The 22,749-nt window shown below is 34.4% G+C and overlaps 2 protein-coding genes across 2 annotated transcripts in view; both read right to left on the reverse strand.

Annotated features, from left to right (window-relative positions):
• Enpep (glutamyl aminopeptidase) overlaps positions 1–22,749 on the reverse strand; it is a 112,453-nt gene that overhangs the window by 3,304 nt on the left and 86,400 nt on the right. The window lies entirely within an intron of this gene.
• The window catches only part of LOC110319862 (vomeronasal type-2 receptor 116-like), an 18,154-nt gene continuing 4,098 nt past the window's right edge, over positions 8,694–22,749 (reverse strand). The window contains exons 2-6 of the mRNA XM_021195519.1: positions 19,760–20,039; positions 18,165–18,971; positions 17,246–17,473; positions 16,788–16,911; positions 8,694–9,613 (exon numbers count right to left, since the gene is read on the reverse strand). Coding sequence (XP_021051178.1) covers positions 8,694–9,613; positions 16,788–16,911; positions 17,246–17,473; positions 18,165–18,971; positions 19,760–20,039 — 2,359 coding nt within the window. The remainder of the gene's footprint in view (positions 9,614–16,787; positions 16,912–17,245; positions 17,474–18,164; positions 18,972–19,759; positions 20,040–22,749) is intronic.

Here is a 22,749-nt window from a genome sequence, read left to right on the forward strand (position 1 = left end):
CAAGTCACTACTGGATTGGGTGTAGCACAAGTGGAAACAAAAAGAACTATTCAAAAAATCAACCAACCAGGAGCTGGTTCTTTGAGAAAATCAACAAGTTACATAAACTCTTAGCCAGACTAAATAGAGGGCACAGGGACAGTATCCTAATTACAAAATCAGAAATGAAAAAGGAGACATAACAAAAGAACATGACGAAATCCAAAACATCTTCAGTTCCCACTAAAAAAGGCTATACTCAACAAATCTGGAAAACCTGAATGAAATGGACAACTTCCTAGACAGATACCAGGTACCAAAGTTAAATCAGGATCAGAATAACAATCTAAATAGTCCAATTTCCCCTAAAGAAAAAGAAGCAATCATCAATAGTCTCGCAACCTAAAAAAGCCCAGGACCAGATGGGNTTAGTGCAGAGTTCTATGAGACCTCCAAAGAAGATCTAATTCCAACTCTCCTCAAACTATTCCACAAAATATAAACAGTAGGTACTCTACCCAATTCATTCTATGAAGCCTCAATTACTCTAATACCTAAACTACACCAAGATCCAACAAAGAAAGAGAACTTCAGACCAATTTCTCTTATGATTATGGATGGAAAAATACTCGATAAGATCCTTGCAAACCGAATCCAAGCACACATCAAAATGATTATCCATCATGACCTAGTAGGCTCCATCCCAGGGATGTAGGGATGGTTTAATATATGGAAATCTATCAATGTAATCCACTATATAAAAAAACTCAAAGAAAAAAAAATACATGCTCATCTCATCAGATGCTGAGAAAGCATTTGACAAAATCCAACACTCCTTCATGATAAAAGTTTTGCAAAGATCAGGATTCATTATCCATACCTAAACATAATAAAAGCAATCCACAGCAAACCAGTAGCNAACATCAAACTAAATGGAGAGAAACTCAAAGCAATCCCACTAAAATCAGGGACTAGACAAGGCTGCCCATGTTCTCCCTACCTATTCAATATAGTACTTGAAGTCCTAGCCAGAGCAGTTCAACAACAAAAGGAGATAAAGGGGATACAAATTGGAAAGGAAGAAGTCAAAACATCCCTATTTGCAAATGATAGGATAGTATATATAAGCGACCCTAAAAATTCCACCAGAAAATTCCTAAACCTGACAAACAGCTTCAGTGCAATAGCTGCATATAAAATTAATTCAAAATCTTTTTCTACACAAAGGATAAACAGGCTGAAAAAGAAATTAGGGAAACAACACCCTTCACAATAATCACAAATAATATAAAATAACTTCCTGTGACTCTAACTAAGGAAGTGAAAGATCTGTATGATAAGAACTTTAAGTCTTTGAAGAAAGAAACTGAAGAAGATCTCACAAGATGGAAATTTCTCCCATGCTCATGGATTGGCAGGATTAATATAGTCAGAATGTCTATCCTGCAAAGCAATCTACAGATTCAATGCAGTCTCCATCCAAATTCCAACTCAATTCTTCACTGAGTGAGAAAGGGCAATTTGCAAATTGATCTGGAATAATAAAAAACCTAGGATAGCAAAAACTATTTCAAATAATAAAAGAACCTCTGGGGGAATCACCAAGCCAGACCTCAAGCTATACTACAGAGCAATTTTGGTAAAATCTGAATGGTACTGGTATAGTCACAGACAGGTAGAGCAATGGAATAAAATTGAAGACCCAGAAACAAAGAGGTGGGAGTGGGTGTGTGGGAAGGGGAATCCCCCCTATATAAGCAGGGGTGGAGTGATGGAATATGGGGTTTCCTGGGAGGGTGACCAGGAAAGAGAATAAGATTTGAAATGTGAATAAAGAAAGCATCCAATAAAAATAAAAACCTATGATAAAACTACATTTGAATTTTAATAATAATAATAATAATAATAATAATAATAATAATTATTATTATTAAATAATAATTATTATTAAAACTCATTACTCATACTGGTAATGATTTTGGTAAAGGGGAATATATGTCAATTGCTGATGTGAATGTGAACTTAAAGAACAACTATGGAAATCAATATGGAAATTTCTCAGAAAATTGGGATTAGATTTACCATCAAACCCAGCTTTCATATACACTCAAAATATATTCTATCCTACCACAAAGACACTTGCTCAGTTAAGTTACTTTTAGTCTCATTNAGAAGAGCCAGAAAATGGAAACCTAAATGTACTTGAACTCAAGTATGAATAAACAAAATGTGTTACATCTTCAAAATCCAGGATGATTTACCTGTTTAAAATAAAATGACATCATGAAAATTGTTGGCAAGTGGATGGAACAAGAAAGAAATCATCCTTAATTAAATAGCCCAGACACAGAAAGCAAATATTGTATGTATTGGCTTAAAAGTGGACAATCACTGTAAATAAATGATAAAAAGCTACCATGCACAAGCCCAGAGTGCTAGGTAAAGAAGAGGTCTGGAACAGAGAAAGATGCATTTCTCTGGGGAGAAGAAATATATGATTTTTGCTATTTGGACCAAAAAGACTGGAAAGGTAGTGACCTTCCTTTTTATAGGTCATTGAAAAATAGAGGATGAAGAGAAGCAGCTAGAATTGGAGAGTCTTTGATGGGCAGTGTGGAAATACAGTGTAGTGTAAATCACCTGGATTTATAAGTATTACCCTATTGAGGAATTCTCTTAACAAAGAATACAGAGAGTGAACTTGACATATTTGATAAGTAGGCAATTGGTGTGAATAGATAACAATTTTTTTTTTTTTTTTGCAGCCTTTAACTCTGATATACTGTCTTCTTTCACACTGAGTTTGAAAGAACTCTATGCAGTGGATGCTGGGTCCTGCTCAAGTATCCACACTGTAAGTCTCAGTCTTTCCATAGATAAATTTTTATTGATGTTAAAGATACTATGGAGCAGTAATTGTTGGTTCATGTCATTTATAGGCAGTTCTAACTTAACTTGTTCTCATTAATCTTCAGTCTTTCCCTGAAAAATTAAATTTAATGTAATATTTGATTTCTTACATAGAGCCTTCCTACATATCACCACACCAATTAACTCAGGAAGCCTCATTTAACCAGCTCAGACAGAGTGAGCAACAATGGTCAACATGGCCATGATCTATTTTGCAGTACTTGCTTATTAACTCAATCACAGTGTCACTGGAATAGGATTGTTCCTGTATCTATTGCCCCTCTTTTTACTACAGGGTGGCTGGACCAAGTATCTCCACTGCTATTATAACCTTTGGTTGGAAGGAAATATAACCTTTTGATACTGGGCAGGGAGGTAATTACTCACCTCCTGAAGAGGCTTTATTACATTTACCTGAGTTGTTCTTTTATGGATATCAGTTGGTATTCCCCAGGATTTGAAATGTTCCTCAGAAGCTTTAGAGCACACAGTTAGACTTTTTTTAAAAAAACAATAATTTTCTCCTTAGAAATCCCAGTTTGACATAAATCTCATGTTACTCTTCCAGTAAGCTAGACAAAGTCCCCCATTTCCATGATCACTCAGATCACTCACCTCTTCATGTTAAATGTTTAGAGTGATCAGGAATTCAAGGCATAATAAAACTAATATATACACAACCAACATCCAACATTATATTAAATGGGGAGAAACTAATATCAATCCCACTAAAGTAAGATACAAGAAAACATTGCCCATTCTATTTGTATCTATTCATTACAGTATTCAAATTTCTAGCTAAAGCAATTAGACAACAGAAGGATCTCAATGGTTTATCAATTGAATATGAAGAAAACAAAGTATCACTATTTGCAGATGATATGTTAGTATATGTAAGGAAACACCCAAATTCCACCAAAGTGGCAGACTATAATTTTAACTTCAAAAAATCACCAGTGTTCCTTTTTTTAAATGGTAATCAGACTGAAAAAGAAATTACTGAAATAAAACCCTTTACAACAACCACAAATATCATGCTGTAATTCTTATTGAGAAAGTGAAGAATCAGTATGACAAGAACTTCAAACCCTTGAAGAAAGAATATAAAGATTTCAGAAAATGGAAAACCTCACAATGCTAATAGATTGTTATGATTACATAGTGAAAGTGGCCAACTTGCCAAAAGCAATCTACAAATTCAATGGAATCCCCAACAAAATTCAAACACAATTCTTCAAAGACATGGAAAGAGCAATTCTCAACTTCTTCTGAACAAACAAAAAATTCATGATAGCCAAAAAATTCTCAACAATAAAATATCTTATTTTAGAATGACCATCCCTGACCTGTAGCTATACTAAAAAGGCAAAAGTAATAAGGATTACATGGTATTGGTACAGTGACATACAGTTCAATCAACTGAATAGAACTACTTGATGGTCTGTATGTAGAAGAATGAGAAAAGATCCTTCTTAATCAGCTTGCACAAAGCTCAAATCCATGTGGATCTAGGACCTCAACATAAAACCAAATACAATTAATCTAATACAAAAGTGGAAAGGGCCTCAAACTGGCTCAGAGGGAAATTTAATTTTTCTAGGAAGACTGGCAATTATTAAATGGTATCCCATGAGACTGAAAAGATTCTGTAAGGCAAAAGACAGTCAATAGAACAAATTAGCAACCTACAGATTGATAAAAAAAAAAAATCTCTAATTACCCTACATCTGATAGAAGGCTATTATCCAAAATATAAAAAAGTGCTCAAGAGGTTAACCTCTAAAAATATTATTATCCAATTTTAAAATGGAATACAGCTAAGCAGAGAATTAAGGGAAGAAGAATATCAAATGTCAGAGAAACACCTAAAGAAGTGTTCAACATCCTTAACTATCAGTGAAATGCAAATCAAAATGACCTTGTGATTCTACCTCATGCCAATCAGAATGGCTAAGATAAAAACTTCAATTACAGTGCATACTGGCAATGATGTGGAGAAAGTAACACTCCTCTATTGCTTCAGGAATTGTATACTGGTACAACCACACTGGAACTAATTTTCCCATGTCCTCAAAACATTGGAAATAGTTCTACCTGAAGAACCAGCTATACTACTCCTGGACATATACCAAAAGATGCTTCAGGATACTCCAAGACAAGTGCTTCACTTTAATTATAGGAAACTTATTTGTAATAGCAAGAAGCTGAAAAAAAAACCCAGATATCCCTCAACTAAAGAATATATAGAAAGTGTGGTTCATTTACACAGTGGAATACTATTCAGTTATTAAAACTGTGGACACCATGAATTTTCCAGGCAAATGAATGGAACTAGAAAGGATCATCCTGTGAGAGGTAACCAAGACCCAAAATGCTACCCATGGTCTGTACTTAACCATAAGTATATATTAGCCAAAAATCACTTAATACCATTCTGAAAATCACCATTTACGTGAAGTATAACTATAATGAATGCCCAAGTAAGGATGCTTCAATCCCAGTCTGAAGGGGAGATAAAATAATCATGAATTCAGAGAAAGAGAGAACAGGATTGGAGAAGGGAAGGGAAGGGAAGGGAAGGGAAGGGAAAAGGGAAACTTAATCAGGTATACGGTTGGGGGACAGGAGAGAAACCCAGAGTCAGAGGGCCAGGAGAAGGGATGAAAATGGGCAGCCTCCTTGGATGGGAGGAGGGTTGATGCATTAAAAAATACCGGAGACACAGAAGGTAAGAGACTCTCATGATTCAATTGGGCTACCTTAGTCAAAATGCTTAACAATTGAGAGAGGGAACTGGAAGAATCCACCTCCTGTAGATAGATAGGACCTTAAGTTTAGGGACAGGGTTACTAACCCACAGTCAATACTTCTAACCCAGAACTATGCCTGTCTAAAAGAACTGCAGGGGCAAAAATGGAGAAAAGACTGAAGATAAGAATATAGTATGGATGCTCTCTGAGAGTTTCTACCAACAGGTGACTGAAACAGCTGTAAATCCTTATAACCAACCACTGGATTGAAGTCCAGCACACCTATGGTTGAATTATGTAAAGAACCGAAGAAGCTGAAGGGCTTGGCAACCCCATAAGTAGACTTAATGGAATGCTCACAGGCCCCTGGTAGTTATAGAGCAGAGCACTGCATGGTGTGGCCTCAGTGGCTGAAGATGAACCTAATCCTCAAGAGACTTGAAGCCCTAGGGAAGGCCGAGGTCTCCTGAGTCAGGGGAGCACCCTCTAGGAGGCAAGGGGGAGGAGGAGTAACATAAGGAACTGTGGGAGAAGGAAGTGACTGAAATGTAAATGTATAATATAATACTAATAAAAAATGCTGACAGTTGTTTTTAAGACAAAATATTCCTTAGAGGAAAAGAATCATCTCAGTGAACATCAGATGCAAAAAAAAAAAAAAAAAAAAAAAGGCATCTGAGATCATACCACCTACCAGCTTCCTAGAAGAATGAGAAAAATACAAAGCAGCCTGGAAGAAGTTTGAATCTCTTGAGTATCCTGAAGGTTGTACAGTGTACTCCACATTCCCACCTTTGTGTGGTTTTACCTATGCTGCGGGGTGCTTTAGTGAGTTAGATTTGTTCTTAGACATAAACTCTCACACATGTTCTGGTATAAAAATCCTAACAAAATTTATTGGTTCTCCAAATTGCATTTTGGGTTAAGTGTGTGTGTGTGTGTGTGTGTGTGTGTGTGTGTGTGTGTGTGTGTGTTGAGCGTTTGTGTGTGTTTGTTTGTGTGTGCATGGACATTCATGTATTTTCTGTATCTGGGGTTAAGAGTTATGTATGGTGCATTTACAATTATTAAAGTTGTATTCTTTAATACAACAAAATTCAAGACAATATGTAAAATTTTGAAAATTAAGCCCCTATCCATTATATTTTGTAAAGTAGTAGAACTAAACAGATCGGTCTTTCTTATAATGTGCAGTATAGATATACATGGCCTAATAAGTTTTTCTAAAGTGTTATCATCTCCAAATCTTTATTACCAAGTCTGGAATTTCACTAACAAGATATTTTTGTTATACTGTCTGTATGGAAACCACAATTTACTTTAAATGTGCAGACTCATTAGAATTATGAATTAAGAAGAGATTTTTAAGAGCTTAGTAAAATATAGATTATTCAGAACTACACTCTTGGAATAATCCATGGCTATCATGTATTTTATCCATGAGAATGACACAATAATTCTATAGAGTATTTGAAGACTAGATGCATGTATATGATACTGTTTTTCCATTTACACTGTAGTTCTTAATCTTACACTTAATTTATAAATATGACTAAAAAGCTAATTAGTTTAAATGTTTACTTTTTATTCAGAATTCCTTTGCCCCATGTTAAACTTTACTCTTAGCTTGTATGCACATTCCATTAAGAGGATCTCTCCTTTCTCTTCACAAAATATTCAATCTAGGGTGTCTGATGTTAAGAATTCCTGTAACAGAACATAGATTTACTACAAAATTCATGAAATTTAATATTGGGATTTCAGCTTTAAATCATAAATGAAATACAAATGTTAGTCTAGTGAATATTTCAAATTATTTCAATAATTAAATAAACTAATAAAATATAAGTAATTATGAAATTTCACAATAATTTCATTTTAACATTATATTCATTCCTCCTCATATATAGCTTCTGCCAAATTTCACCTCAAACTTCTCCCAGATTTTGTCTTTGGTTTTTGATAATTTATTATGTATAGTCAGTGTTGCTAAACTATGCAAAGATTTAGGTCCATTGATTAGACAGTGTATATTCTAGAATAAACCACGTCCTCAAAAAAAAAAAAATGAATTTTCCTTTCAAATGACCTTTCTACTTAGAGTTTAAAATATGTTGGAGTAGACCTAAAGAAGATCTCCTAAATTTAGGTCAGTGTTTTCACTTTTTGATATTTTGGAGATTTTGTTTAGTAATTACAATTTCAAGAACAGCTTTGTATTATAAAGATGGAATTTCACAATACTTCTAAGTGATTGGCCCTGAATTTCACTGCCTTCAATGCCAAGATATTTTCCAAGACTTGGTGATGAAATTTTTACATAAGGTGGATGTCCCTGTCTATTATTCTCTGTACTTTAAACCATTGTGCATTTCTTAACTGATTAGTATATATTAAATAAATAATTTATCAATGAGTAAGATTGAGAGAAAACTATGTCCTCAAATATAAACATAAATACAAAGATATGCAATTTAGGGAATGGCCATTTAGCAAAATAACAACATTTTTTTTGGGGGGGGTCGGTTTCAAGACAGAGTTTCTCTATAGCCCTGGCTGTCCTGGAACTCACTTTGTAGACCAGGTTGGCCTCGAACTCCCACAGTTTGGAATACCATGTTGCAAAGAAAATTACTTAATAGTTCTTTATAAATTTCTTTCCAGAACTAGAAAAATATAAATGGTTACCTTCTTAAATTCTATATGTATATACTATCCACATGGTAATATTTTTCTAGAAAATAACAATAATGCAAAATTAATACAGGGAGATGTATAATACATGAAAAATTGCAAAGTCAAGTACCAATCTTCAAAAACCTGACAATTTTATAATATAAAAAAAAAACTGTCATTAGAGGTATAAAATTGTATTATTATAATTTTTGATCCAATAAACTGAGGTCCAGGTAATGTATTAGAATTTTATTATACAGCATATGTTCTATATTATTTACATGATAGAAATGTTATAGTTCAACATAATATTTGATGAGAAGAAAGTAGCTTTTTGACAATGTAGATATGTTTGGTAAACTATATAAGTTTTTAAATTTAACTTATATTTTCAGCTTTAGCATGTGGTTTCCTGAAATTGTGAAAAGAATTTTTCTGTGGTTGTAATAAAATAATATAGCACTTTGGGGCAAAAATGCAAAGAAGCAGCCCTGCACTGGAGGCCAAGATACAGAAAACTTCCACAGCAACCATAGTCTTGCCTTTGGTGCTTTGGTAGACAGGGATGAAAGTTATCCAGACACTGCAGAACACCAGCATGCTGAATGTCAAGAGCTTAGCTTCATTGAATGTATCAGGCAGATTCCTGGCGAAGAAAGCTACAATGAAACTTGCTAGAGCAACAGAGCCCATGTATCCAAGGACACAGTAGAAGGCAATCACTGAACCTTTGTTGCAAACAATAATGATGTGGCCATGTACCGTGTGTACATCAACATCAACAAATGGAGGAGAAGTTCCCAGCCAGACTCCACAAAGAATCAGCTGAACCATGGTGCATATGAGAATGATGTATTTGGGTGCCCCTGACACAAGCAGCCACCTCATACGTCTTCCTGGGACAGTAACCTTGAATGCTAGTACTACAGTAATTGTCTTGGCCAAGATAGTAGAGGCAGCCACAGTGAAAACAATGGCAAATGTGGTCTGCTGCAGGATACAGATGACCATAGTGGGATGACCAATGTAAAGCAAGGAACAAATAAAACAAAATATGAGGGAGATGAGTAGGACATAAGTGAGAGTTTGATTATTGGCTTTGACTATGGGGGTTTTCCGGTGTTTCAAGAAGACACAAAGTACCACAAATGTAAGGACAGAGAAGCATAGAGCAAAGCCAGCCAGAGCTTTTCCCATATGGTCTGTATAATCTATAATAGCAACAACTTTTTGGAGGCAGGCAGTTTGGTTTTCATTGGCATATTGATCTTCTGGACACTTCACACACTGATCCATGTCTAATATAAGAAGGGAACCATTATCAGATATATTTATTTATTAAAATTTACAAGATATTCTGAATTAGTGCACTGGAAAATTCATAACTAAATTAGACTTGCATCTTATGGTATATGTAAACTTAAATGTGGAAGTTGCATAGCATTTGATCCAAATTCTAATGCTTATCATCTTTATGCAAGCTTTTGTTTATATTTTTCTTATATATTCAAGATGTTTATAGTATATTACAAAAAAAATGTTACTATCACATAATTTTCATGTTTCCACAATCACATATCTTAGATTGATCATTCATGAAAAAAACTTTTTCATTTGTTTTTTTCTCTATAGTATGCAAAAAGTAAATAGTAATGGACTGTGTTCATACATCTTATTGTTTATTGATCAGCAATTTTTTTTTATTCAAGTGGTCTCAAATTGATTGCTGGACAAATAAATTATATCTATCTGTATCTTGGAAAACAGTCTATGGTCTACATGTTACTAAAACACTGTAATCCCTAATTATGCTCCAAGTAGTATAACTTATGCACACAGATATATATAGTGCTTACTATATGAAAGGGACAGACACCACTAGAGAAAATCATAGTAAAAATTAAGAGTTTTGGAGTTCTGTCCAATGAATACATGTACAAAATTGGTTTCTCATTTAAATATTAAATTTCCAAAAGAAAGAGCTTAGAGATTTTAAATTAGTGGATAAAAATTTGATGTGAGTTCATATTTTGTATTCTCAAAGATGATCACAAGTAAATCCTATAAAAACCTCAACAAATGAGAACCTAAAATATAAGCTCGTTGAGAATGAAAACAATAAACATAACAAAGTGGAATAGGGAAAGACTACAATCTTACATATAGAATTAAAGACAACCAGGGAATATTGAGAGACTTTCCTAGATAAGAGGATAACCACTAAGATTCCTTATATAACAAAATTGTCTTTTCCCAAAACACACAAGTTGTACTATACAGACTAATTTATTTTAGCTAGAAATATTTGTATATACACAAAATCTTTGTTCGTAACAGCAATTTTTAAAAGGTCATAAATTTAAAAGGCAGTGAAGAGGATTGATTTTGTAGGAAGGATAAGTAAAGGTAAAAGGATGTAATCGGATTATAATCTCTGTAGTACATGTAGCAAATGAAAGTACTGAAAAGGTCAAGCAAGGCAGAGACAGCATGAAAAGTTTAACACCCAAATTTTCTACATGTCAAAAATGAGATATTCAGATTCATGATTCAATTTTCACCTTTAGTAAAGCATACTTTTCTCTACTTTTTATAATTTTTGTAAGAGTTGATACCCCAATACTCCCAAGGTTGTAGTATTTATTTAGAAATATGTACGCAGTACTCTATTTCTCAAAAAAAATTTCATGACAGCTTATATGACCCAGAAGCTTAGAACATTTTTCTACATGTATCATTTCAACTTCCACTACAATGTATTCAATTTTCTTTTAATTTTAACTGAATCAAATTTAGCAAAGTGTATAGTGGTGGTGTTTGCCAGTACTGTCTCTTTATTGAAGGATCTTCATTCTCTTTTATTTTGTATTTTCTCTTTGAATTTACTGAACAATGCTGTCTAAATTGGTGAGTGGAAGTATTCAAATACTCCAAATTTATATTTTTTAAAAAATAATCCAGGACTATATATATATATATATATATATATATATATATATATATGTTTTAACATAACATAAAATATGTTTTATTGTATATATGTATATTATAGTACCTGATTAATTGATATATAATATAAAATATTATATATATATATATATATATATATATATATATATATATATATATATTCAAGGCTTTATAAATTATACAAGAAATAGAATTCCCTGCTCAACTACTGGTCACGCTAACCTGAAGAACTGGTAGGCTGTCTATAGGTCACAGTCATCCTCTCTACTACCTCATACATAATTATCAAGTTTCAATTAGTGTTGTAATAAAATACCTAGAGCAGCTTTAATTCAAAACAATCCATGCCTCCTGTGGATCTATCAGATCATAGCCCTGGCCTTTCCTTAACCAGTAATCAACACTATCAAGCACTGCCTATGAACATACTAGTATAGTAGGCAAAACTCAGCCAATCCACACTCTGAAAATATAAAGATGAATCAGAAGCCATGGAAAAAAAAACCCCACACAATGAAGAGAAAACCAGGAGTCAGTGGGTAGTACTATAATTGGCAAAAACTTAAATACCCAGATGCCAAAAAACAATAAAACCCAGGGCACTGTACCTCCTACAATAGCAGGTCCTGATCTTTCAACATAGCTAAAGTACAACAAAAAAATCATAGAAATAAGTATAAATATAATGATTAGAATGGTTTTGAAAAATAAAAGGTTAAAAGAAACCACTTGAGGAAATTCAGGTCAATAAAAACAAACAACCAAATTAAGAAAATTGTCAATGAAAGCCAAGAAAAGAGAAACAACTGGAGAAAATTAGTCAATCTCCTAAAGGAGACCATGGAATTAAACTATAGACAGAAACACATGAATGTTTTTCAGACCTGAAAAAGGAAAGAGAATTAAAAAAAAAAACACACACACAGTCTGAAGAAATATCTGGAATAAAATAGTGAAGGATGCAAACATGACAAGCTTTGCCAATGAAGTAAGAAAGATGAAAAGAGAATTTCAGGCATTGAAGTCACTGTAGGAAAAATTAATACAGCAGCAATGAAAATATGAAATATAAAACTCCATGAGATCAAGCATTCAGGACATATAGGTTACCCTGAAACATCCAGATTAAGAATATCAGGGACCTCATAAAACTGAAAAGCTTCTGTAAGGCGAAGGACATTGTCAATAGAAGAAAATGTCCACCCACTGATTAGGAAAACATCTTTAATGACCCTACATCTAAAAGAGGGCTAACATCCAAAATATACAAATAACTCAAGATGATGGATTCCAGAAAACCAAATAACCTTTTTAAAATGGATACAGATCTAAACAGAGAATTCTCACCTGAGGATTCTCAAATGGCTGAGAAGCACTTAAAGAAGAGTTTCCTGTCAGGCACCTGATATTGTCTCATGAGTGGCTGTGGCAGAGCCTGGCAAATACAGAGGCGGATACTTGCAGCCAACCATTTGACTCAGGAGTTGGTCCCCAGTAGTGGAGTAAAGAGAAAGGACTGAGGGAGCTGAAGCATTTTGCAACCCGTAGAAAGAACAATAATATTAACCAACCAGATAGCTCAAAACTCCCAAGAACTAAACCTTCAACAAAAGATTTCACATGGAGGTACACATGGCTCCTGCTGCATATGTAGCAGAGGATGGACTTGTTGGGCATCAATGGGAGAGGCCCTTGGTCCTGAGAAGGCTTGATGTCCTTCCAGGGCAGGCATGCAGGAGTGGGTTTGTGTGGGAGCACCTGCCTAGAAACAGGGGGAAAGAGAATTGGGATTGGGGTTTTTGTAGGGGAAACCAGGAAAGGGAGAAACATTTGAAATGTAAGTAAATAAAATATCCTATGAAAAAGGAAAAAAAGAAATGTTCAACATCTTCAGTCATCAGGAAAATGCAAATCAAACAACCCTGAAATTCCACCTCACACCAGTCAGAATGGCTAAAGTCAAAAAGTCAGGTGACAGCAGATCTTGGCAAGGTTGTGGAGAAAGAGGAACACTCTTCCATTACTTGTGGGATTGTGAGTTGATACATCCACTTTGGAAATAAGTCTGGTGGTTCCTCAGAAGTTGAAAATAATTATATCTGAGTCCCCACTTATACATCTCCCAGGCATATACACAAATGATTATCCAACATATAACAAGGACACATGGGCTGGGCGTGGTTGCTCATGCCTTTAATCCCAGCACTTGGGAGTTGGGAGGCAGAGGCAGGCGAATTTCTGAGTTTGAGGCCAGTATGGTCTACAAAGTGAGTTCCAGGACAGCCAGGACTATACAGAGAAATCCTGTCTTGAAAATCCAAATATATATATATATATATATATATATATATNATATATATATATATATATATATATATATATATATATATATATATATATATATATAAATAAAACAAGTTCACAGCAGCCTTATATATAAAAGTCAGAATCTGGAAACAACCAAGAGGCACTTTCATCAGAGGAATGCATACAGAAAATGTTGTATATTTATACGATGGAATACTACTTAGCTTTAAAATCAAAGACTTTCCAATTTCACATTCCAATGGATGGTATATGAAAATATAATCTTTTGTGAGGTAACCCAGTCAGAAAAACAAAACAAAACAGAAAACACATGTCATGTAATCTCCGATAAATGGATATTAGCCAAAAAGAAGCTGGGGAATTCTCACTATACACCTCTTATAGCATATGAAACCAAAGAAGAAAGAAGATCACCTCAAAGTGTGGATGCTACAGTCATACTCAGAAGGGGGGAAGAAAATAATCTTTGGAAGCAAAGGGAGAGAGTTATCTAGGAGGGAGAGGGGGTAGGAGAAAAAGGGGGCAGTTCAGGTAAGTGATGAGACAGAGAAGTACAGAGGTTCAGGAACTTGAAAGGAGAATGGCAGTTGGGGAGGGGTAACTGGGTGTAGCCACTAGAAAGTTCTAGATGCCAGAGACCCAAGAGGTTCCTCGGACACAATAAGGAGTACATTACCTGAAACACACAACAAATTGGAGATGGAAACTGTAGAGAAAACATCTAGTGGAAAAGAATGGCCCCCAGTTGAGCAATGGTGCGAACCATCCACCTGAAAAATATTAATACTGAATTATTCTTGTCAAAAGAATGTGCAGGGACAAAGAGTGAAACAGAGACTCAAACAAAGGCCATCCAGAGACTGCCCCACCTAGGGATCCATCCGTTCTACAGACACCAAACACAAACACTAATGCTGATGCAAAGAATCTAAAGACAATTTATAGCAAGGTTATAGTCAACCAAGTGTGGATACTACAGTCCTTCTTAGAAAGGGGAGCAAAATATTCATGGGAGCAAATAGGGATACAAGGTGTGGAGCAGAGACTGAAGGAATGGCCATCCAGAGTCTGCCCCACCTGGGATCCATCCCATATACTGACACAAAACCCAAAGACTATCTTGGATGCTAAGAAGTGCATGCTGATAGGAGCCTAATATAAGTCTGAGAAATTCTGCTAGAATCTGACAAATATGGAGGAAGATGCTCACAAGCAACCATTGGACTGAACACAGGTTTTCCAATAGAGGAGATAGAGAAAGGACTAAAGGAGTTGACAGGGTTTGCAACACCATATTAAGAACAACAGTAACAACCAACCAGACCACTCAGAGCTCAAGTACTCATAGGGACACATGGCTCCATCCACATGTGTAGCAGAGGATGGACTTGTCAGGCATTAATAAGAAGAGAGACCCTTGGACCTATGAAGGCTCAATGCTCCAGTGTAGGAAAGTGCCAGGGCAAGAAGTCGGAGTGGGTGTGGGGGAGGGGGACTATCCATATAGAAGCAGGGGTAGGAGATGAAATAATGGGTTTCTGGGGGGAAACCAGGAAAGGGAATGACATTTGAAATGTAAAAAGAGAAAATAACCAATATAAATAAAAACATGTTACAAGTACATTTAAATTTTAATAATAATAATAATAGTAATAATGCATGTCATTACTCATATTCTTAACAATTTAGACCAAAGGGAATATACTTCCAATTCTGATGTGATTGTGAACTTATAGAGCAACTATGAAAATCAATATCGAAGACATTAGCCATAAATTTCAGCATAACCATGTGACCCAAAAAACTGGGTAGTAAGGATGTTCCAAATGAGGATGAACAAATATTACACAGGAGATGCAACTAAATAGTTTTAGGAAGTCAATTAAGAGAGATAAATGTGTAGGAGAGGGAGTAAGGGGGTACAGGGATGGTGAGAAACTATTGGAAGAGGGGTCAGAGATTCCTGGGAGTGAGAATAGAAATTAATGAGGGGCTGCTCTGGGATGAACTGGGGGCCTGGGACGGGTGAGGATGCAGGGAATATACAGTGATGAACCTAACTGGTATTTTAAGAAGAGTGGAATACAGAAACTTAATTGGCTACCTGCTGTAGGTAGGCACAACTTCTAGAGGAAGGCAAGGAACATCAATCCACTCAGGGAACTTTCAACCAAATATTTGTCATGCTTATTTGCAGGGATAAACATGGAGAAGAGTCTGTGGGAATTGCAAACAATGATTTTCCCAAGTTCTATGATGGAGCCAAAGTCTGCCACTATTAATAGTACTGTTATGCTTGCAAACAGGAACATAGCAAAACTGTCTCATGAGAAGCATCATAGAGCAGCAGATGGAAATAGATGGAGGAACTCACAATAAATATCAGGATGAATTTAGTGAGTATTATAGAAAGTTTGGAATAGACATAGGTGAACTGTAAGTATCAAGGACACTACAAGAACATCTACAGAGTCAAATATCTTGGGCCTCTAGGAACCCTTGAAATCGAGACCACTAACTGGGGAGCATGCTGTGGCTGGAATTAGGTTCCCTACACATAAATAGCAAATACACAACTTGGTCTTCATCTGGGTCCTATCACAAGTGGAGCAACACTTTCTCCAACTTTGTGCCCTGCTATTGGATTTCTTTCCCTTTTTGGGCTGCCACATTGGGCCTCAGCACTAGTCCTGCTTTGAACAGATAGCAGATAACACATGGTGGAGCACTATCCAAGGGGATGCTGTCCTTTTCTGTTGGGAAGAGGAGGGTGTATTATGGGGATTAGGTTGTAAGAATAGGACTGGCAGAAGAGGAGGGATAGGCGTTGTGATTAGACTATAAAGTGATTAAAAGGTAAAATATTGTAAATGCATAGTATTCCTATTTTTAAATGAATTGAAAGACACAAACATGTCATGATGCAGTAATCTTTAGTATCCTAAAGAAATATTTTGGAAAAATATTGCATTCCAGGGGTCACAAATAATGAGACAAATATGTAGCTGAAGAGAGAGAGAGAAAGAGAGATTATTATTCTGAATAATAGTGTTTCTGAAGCTTTTTATTCCTTAAGATGATGTATCTTTTCCTTTCCACAAAGGACTTTTGAGAACTATGTAAATATGGGAGAAAAAAAATCAATCTTATTATTTTGATAAATGATAACCTTACTTGTCATGTTGGAAATTTCATTTTCTAGGCAAGGGTTACAAACAAAACAGCAGATATCCTTTCCTTCCTGAAGGGATTTTCTGAATCCTGGTCTGCAAGGCATACTACAAATTGAGGGTAGAATCTGCAAAAAATAATTTGCATTTTAAGGACAGTATCCTAATGGACAAACAACCAGTGATTCTCACAACAGAGACCCACTGAAAAATATTGTTTAACACACATATACTAAATTTTACTGTTTTGTTTTTTACAGATAAAATGTATGAATGTATGATGATTTATATATTAAGAAATATAAAAAAAAGGTAAGTTAGAGAAAGAGAGAATATCTAGGGAAGTGTAAAGTAAGTCAATGAATGAAGAAATGCCAAGTATTTATTCCATGACAAAGCAAAAGTAGAGGATAATTTTGTAATTGTGCTCCATATTAGGTATTAAAATTATAACTAAATTACCTGATCCATATCTGTAGCCCACTCTATCATTTCCTTAGACATATATAGCTGTTGATGACTTGGAAGATGACCTGAAAATATTCCTATTTTCATTTTAAGTCCATAATCTTTTTGAAAATTCATTATGTAGAAAATGTCATACTCTGTATACTGTTTTAAATTCTGGTTCATGTTGACTAGGTCTCCAGCAGGATTTACAAATTGTAAAGTCTTCAGAAAAGAGAACATCTAAAACGGATTTGTCATTTTAGTTTCAACTAGGCTTACACATTAGAATAGAAAGTATTACATTTAGTACATTCAAAATTTTTATTATCCTATCTAAAAATCTAACTTCACCAGAAGTATTCAGTATTAATGATCAAAATAAATTTCATGTAGATGCAAAGTTAGCTCCACTTTGTTTACTAATACAATTTTCTTGCTGGATTTGGTACTCTAAATCCTATGCTCCTGATTTTTATGTTTGGAGAGTAAACACAGGTTTTATATGATTTTTTTCTGCCAATGGGGATATTTGTTCACAGGCAATGGAACAGAAATTATTAATAAGTGAAATTAATGGAAAAGTACTTGATATTCTTTGGGATCGATCAGCAACTTTTGAATAACATAAAAGACAAGTCATTTTCTCATTGCTATTTAAGTATTTCATGAGAAAAAAATTAATACATGTGTCACATATATGTTTTACATATCTGGACAAAAATTCAAGACTTAGATTGTAAATACTGACTTGCATATCAGTGTTGTCTGTGTCCTAATTTATGACACTAATATGATTTGTCACTTATGCAATAATGGAGTACATAAATATATACTTATATGGATGAAATAACTTATTGAGATAACTTTCGACCATGTGGTTCTATTTAAAAACTCAAACCCTAAAAATGCCATTTTGTGTAAGACTCATTACCTTCCAAGAGTCAAATTTCAGTTCCTTCCCAGCATTCTTTGACCATGTGTCTACTTGTTGTATAAGCATCTCATGGAGAGAGTGGGCCACAGCATACACAGCGTTGTATAAATTATAACATGTATCACTCATAGCCATTCCAAGTGGTGTCATGAATAACCATTTAAATACAGTTTTGGTTGGACAATCCTTCAGCTTCTTACAATTAGATGGTGGCAAAGAACATCTAAAATATGTCCACCATAGTTTGGCAAAGGAAAATTCACTACTGTAGTTTGAAGGGTATACTGTTTGGATAAATTGTTCAAAGCCAGATATTTCAGGTTTCTGGTGTGAAAAAATGAAAGTCCCCATTGAGGAGTATAGCAAGAAATCTCCTATAATTGTGATCATATCAAATTGTGACACACTAACCCAGATTCTCCAAATGCCTTTATATTTCCACAGAATGAGGGTGAACTGTATGGAAGCATCTTTGTCTCCATAAACTATCACAACTTTTGCAGATGACATTAGGATTTGGTTATAATACATATGATACTCTTTAAGGCCCATTAACTTCTCATTTTGTACAATAATAGCAACTGATAAACAGACAAGGTGCTTTTGCATTACTCCTCTCAATTCTGAAAGGAATTGAATTCCATGGTCATCATTTGTTACGACCGCTCCTATCCAGTTCCATCTGAAATGAACCACTAGGGACACCATGGCTAGTGGTAGAGATGTGTCCTTGGGAGATATCTGGTAAAGATGAGGAAATTGTTCATTATCACTCAGAAGAGGATGAAAATGACCACAATAAAGCTGAAAGATATAGAACATAGGCAACCATATGAATATGATGGAATGCAGATGGATCCTTGTATGATCGGAGTGTGCTTGACCAAAGTATATTCATGTTAGAAAGATTTTATTCTTCATCTCATTATTACAATTATATCCAACCTCTTGTGATTCACTAAACAAATACAAGTAAACTAAGTCTTCTGGCATAACATTGCACAATACTGCTGTCTCCCATGCTCATTTATAATAAAGTAGTTTTGTTTGCCACAGAATGAATCTGTGTTTTTATACTTGAAAGATCACAACAAACAAAAGACCTTTCTCTGCCTTTCAAACTGCCTTCATACTGGGCAGTGGTGGTGCGTGCATTTAATCCTAGGTGGATTTCTGAGTTCGAGGCCAGCCTGGTCTACAAAGTGAGTTCAAGGACAGCCAGGACTATACAGAGAAACACTGTCTTGAAATACCAAAAACAAAACAAAACAAAACAACAACAACAACAACAACAACAACAACAACAACAACAACAAAACCTGCCTTCAAAGCCGGGCGTGGTGGCACACACCTTTAATCCCAGCACTTGGGAGGCAGAGGCAGGTGAATTTCTGAGTTCAAGGCCAGCCTGGTCTACAGAGTGAGTTCCAGGACAGCCAGGGCTACACAGAAAAACCCTGTCTTGAAAAGCCAAAAAAAAAAAAAAAAAAAAAACCCAACAACAACAACAACAACAAAAACCTGCCTTCATACTCAGAAAGTCTCACTGTGGTGAGAAAGTGTTCCCTTAAAATTAATCCATTTTGACTTACCTCAGGAATTCTGGAAATGTACAGAAACGGTCCAAGTCTTATAGATACTGACCATATAGGCACTGTAAGTACAATTAAATATCTTCTCTGATTTGTGCAGAAGTAATTAGGAATAAGCTTCTCACTTTTTAAAGCCAAACCAGTTTTCTCACTGTGATCTTGTAGGCCACATTCAATCTTAACTAGCAGAGAAATGTTGGGTAAAATATGGAAGTTCTTATTTATTTCTTCCATGGCAAGATAAAGAGAGAAAATCAAATGGTTGGTCTTGGGTGTTACCCTGAAAACAGAGCAGTGGAAAATATAATTTCTAAACTGTACAAGCAGGACTCAGGAAAAATCCTAATATACAGGGAGGAAATAAACACAACAATCCCACCACTTTGTACTGCTTTTAATGACCAGAAAAGGGAATATAGCATAAGCTTACATTAAATTCTCTAAATTAATACAAAATATATTTCTGGTGTTTTATACACCCTACAAACAAAAATCATAAGGCTCTCACAAGTCTTATTATCCATGTTCATAATGATAGTATAGGATATGTTTAGATGTAATCTGAGGAAATATGATTACATTGTACTTTCTCCTATAATTCATGTTTCTCTAACCTTAATGATGCTACTCATAAATACCTAAAACAAAACTTTAAAAATTTTGCTTGCAGGTATTTAGTAAGAATATCTCTTCATAATATCAATACTATATCAACATAAGCTTCTCATTTGAGATTATAATTTATATTAAATTTTATTAAATCTCCACCATCATGGCTATGATTTTGAGAATCATAATTTATTCATATTGGTCTAATATTATGTTTCTTTTTAAGTAGATCACAAACAATATAGGTGCAACAATAATTGAATATTTTACTTCTAAAAATTGCTGGCTTATTCAACTGTGCTGTCATATATGTAGTAATGATACAAGCATCCAAGTATTGGTGAAAAATTAACAGTGAATAACCATAAAACAATCTCTTTTGTGTATGCAAAATATAGGATGAGAAACATACATGGTTTTGGAAACATATCTGCTATGCATTATACAAGGTTTTATAGGAAGTTATATATAATTCTACACTATAATATATATTATATTATTACAGTGTAATATACATTACAGAGTAGAATTATTAAATATATACACACGTATTTGTGAATGATCATGACAACAGAAAAATTTAAATCTGAGGCATGAATGCATTCAAAAGTTATTTTCTACATAAAACATTACTTTTTGTTCTTAACGTCTAGATAGAAAATTCTTGCCTTGATATTTTTCATATTAATATTAAGTTAGAAGAAATGAAAACATTTCTCTAGATCTCTCTCCTTCTGTACCATGTGTAAGCATATACAGTGAAAATTCATGCAGTTAAACTTGTTAGAATGCTGGACATAAAATTTAGCATACTTTTAAGAGAGAACACTCAGACATATTGTCTCATTAGCTAGAAAATTTTGAAATTAAATAAAATGAATTACAAAAATCTTTCCTTGACATACATGACAAGGCTTGTCTGAAATAATATCTAGCTTATCACAGGCTTATGGGAGATGTGCTAATGTGTTCCTGAAAATTTTCTATTTCGAACAACTCAACTTCTACTACATCCTTTCTCAGCAATATCTGAACATTTTAATTTGTGTTTCACTTCCTCCAAACTACATTTTACTATAAATATTGACTTTTAATATTAAATACTCATTTTCTCTATCATATCAACCTATACCTCCACCCATTTCTTCTAATTGTGTTTTTAATCTAATCAAAAATCAAAAATATTCATCATTTCCATTTTTATTTCATTCTGACATATTCTATTTAAAAGTGAATAGAATTTTTATCTAAAAGTGTTAGTGTAATTGTGTTAATCTCTCCCTTTCTTTCTCTCTCTTTCTCTCTATCTCTTTCTCTCTTTCTCTCTCCTTTTCTTTTTCCATATATATGATGCCATTTTTAAGTATGTTATTGAAACTTTAAAATGTTATTTTTGATAAATGTCCTACAAAATTGTGGAGAAAGTATGCCAATTTTCTCAACTGAAATCTCAAATGCAGGAACCTCATTTAATAATTAATAGTACAAATATATATATAAATTTATATACAGTACATTCAATCACCCAAAAACAAAACATATTTAATATTATTAGGAAAAGATAAATAAATTTAAATGTTGAAAGAGTATAGTATGTGAAAATATAGTATAATAATAAATAAATAATAAATAATAAAAAGACAAAGATTAACAAACTGGCTACACAAACGGGACCCTATTTTGCTGCTTACAGGAAACCCACCTACGACAAAGACAGACAGTACCTCAGAGTAAAAGGCTGGAAAACAAATTTCCAAGCAAATGGTCCAAAGAAACAAGCTGGAATAGCCATTGTAATATCAAATAAAATTGACTTACAACCCAAATTTATCAAAAAAGACAAGGAGGGGCACTTCATACTCATCAAAGGTAAAATCTACCAAGATGAACTCTCATTCCTAAATATCTATGCCCCAAATTCAAGGGCAGCCATGTTCATTAAAGAAAGTTTAGTAAAACTCAAAGCACACATTGCACCTCACACAATAATAGTGGGAGACTTCAACACCCCACTCTCACCAAAGGACATATACTGGAAACAGAAACTAAACAGAGACACATGGACACTAACAGCAGTAATGAAGCAAATGGATTTAACTGGTATCTACAGAACATTTTATCCTAAAACAAAAGGATATACCTTCTTCTCAGCACCTCATGAAACCTCCTCCAAAATTGATCTTATAATCGGTCACAAAACAGGCCTTGACAGATACAAAATACTGAAATTATTCCATGCATCCTATCAGATCACTATGGACTAAGGCTGATCTTCAATAAGAGCATAAACAATAGAAAGTCAACATTCATGTGGAAACTGAACAACACTCTACTCAATGATATCTTGGTCAAGGAAGGAATAAAGAAAGAAATTAAAGACT

Source organism: Mus pahari, chromosome 4 (genome assembly GCF_900095145.1).
Source record: "Mus pahari chromosome 4, PAHARI_EIJ_v1.1, whole genome shotgun sequence".
Taxonomy (NCBI): Eukaryota; Metazoa; Chordata; class Mammalia; order Rodentia; family Muridae; genus Mus; species Mus pahari.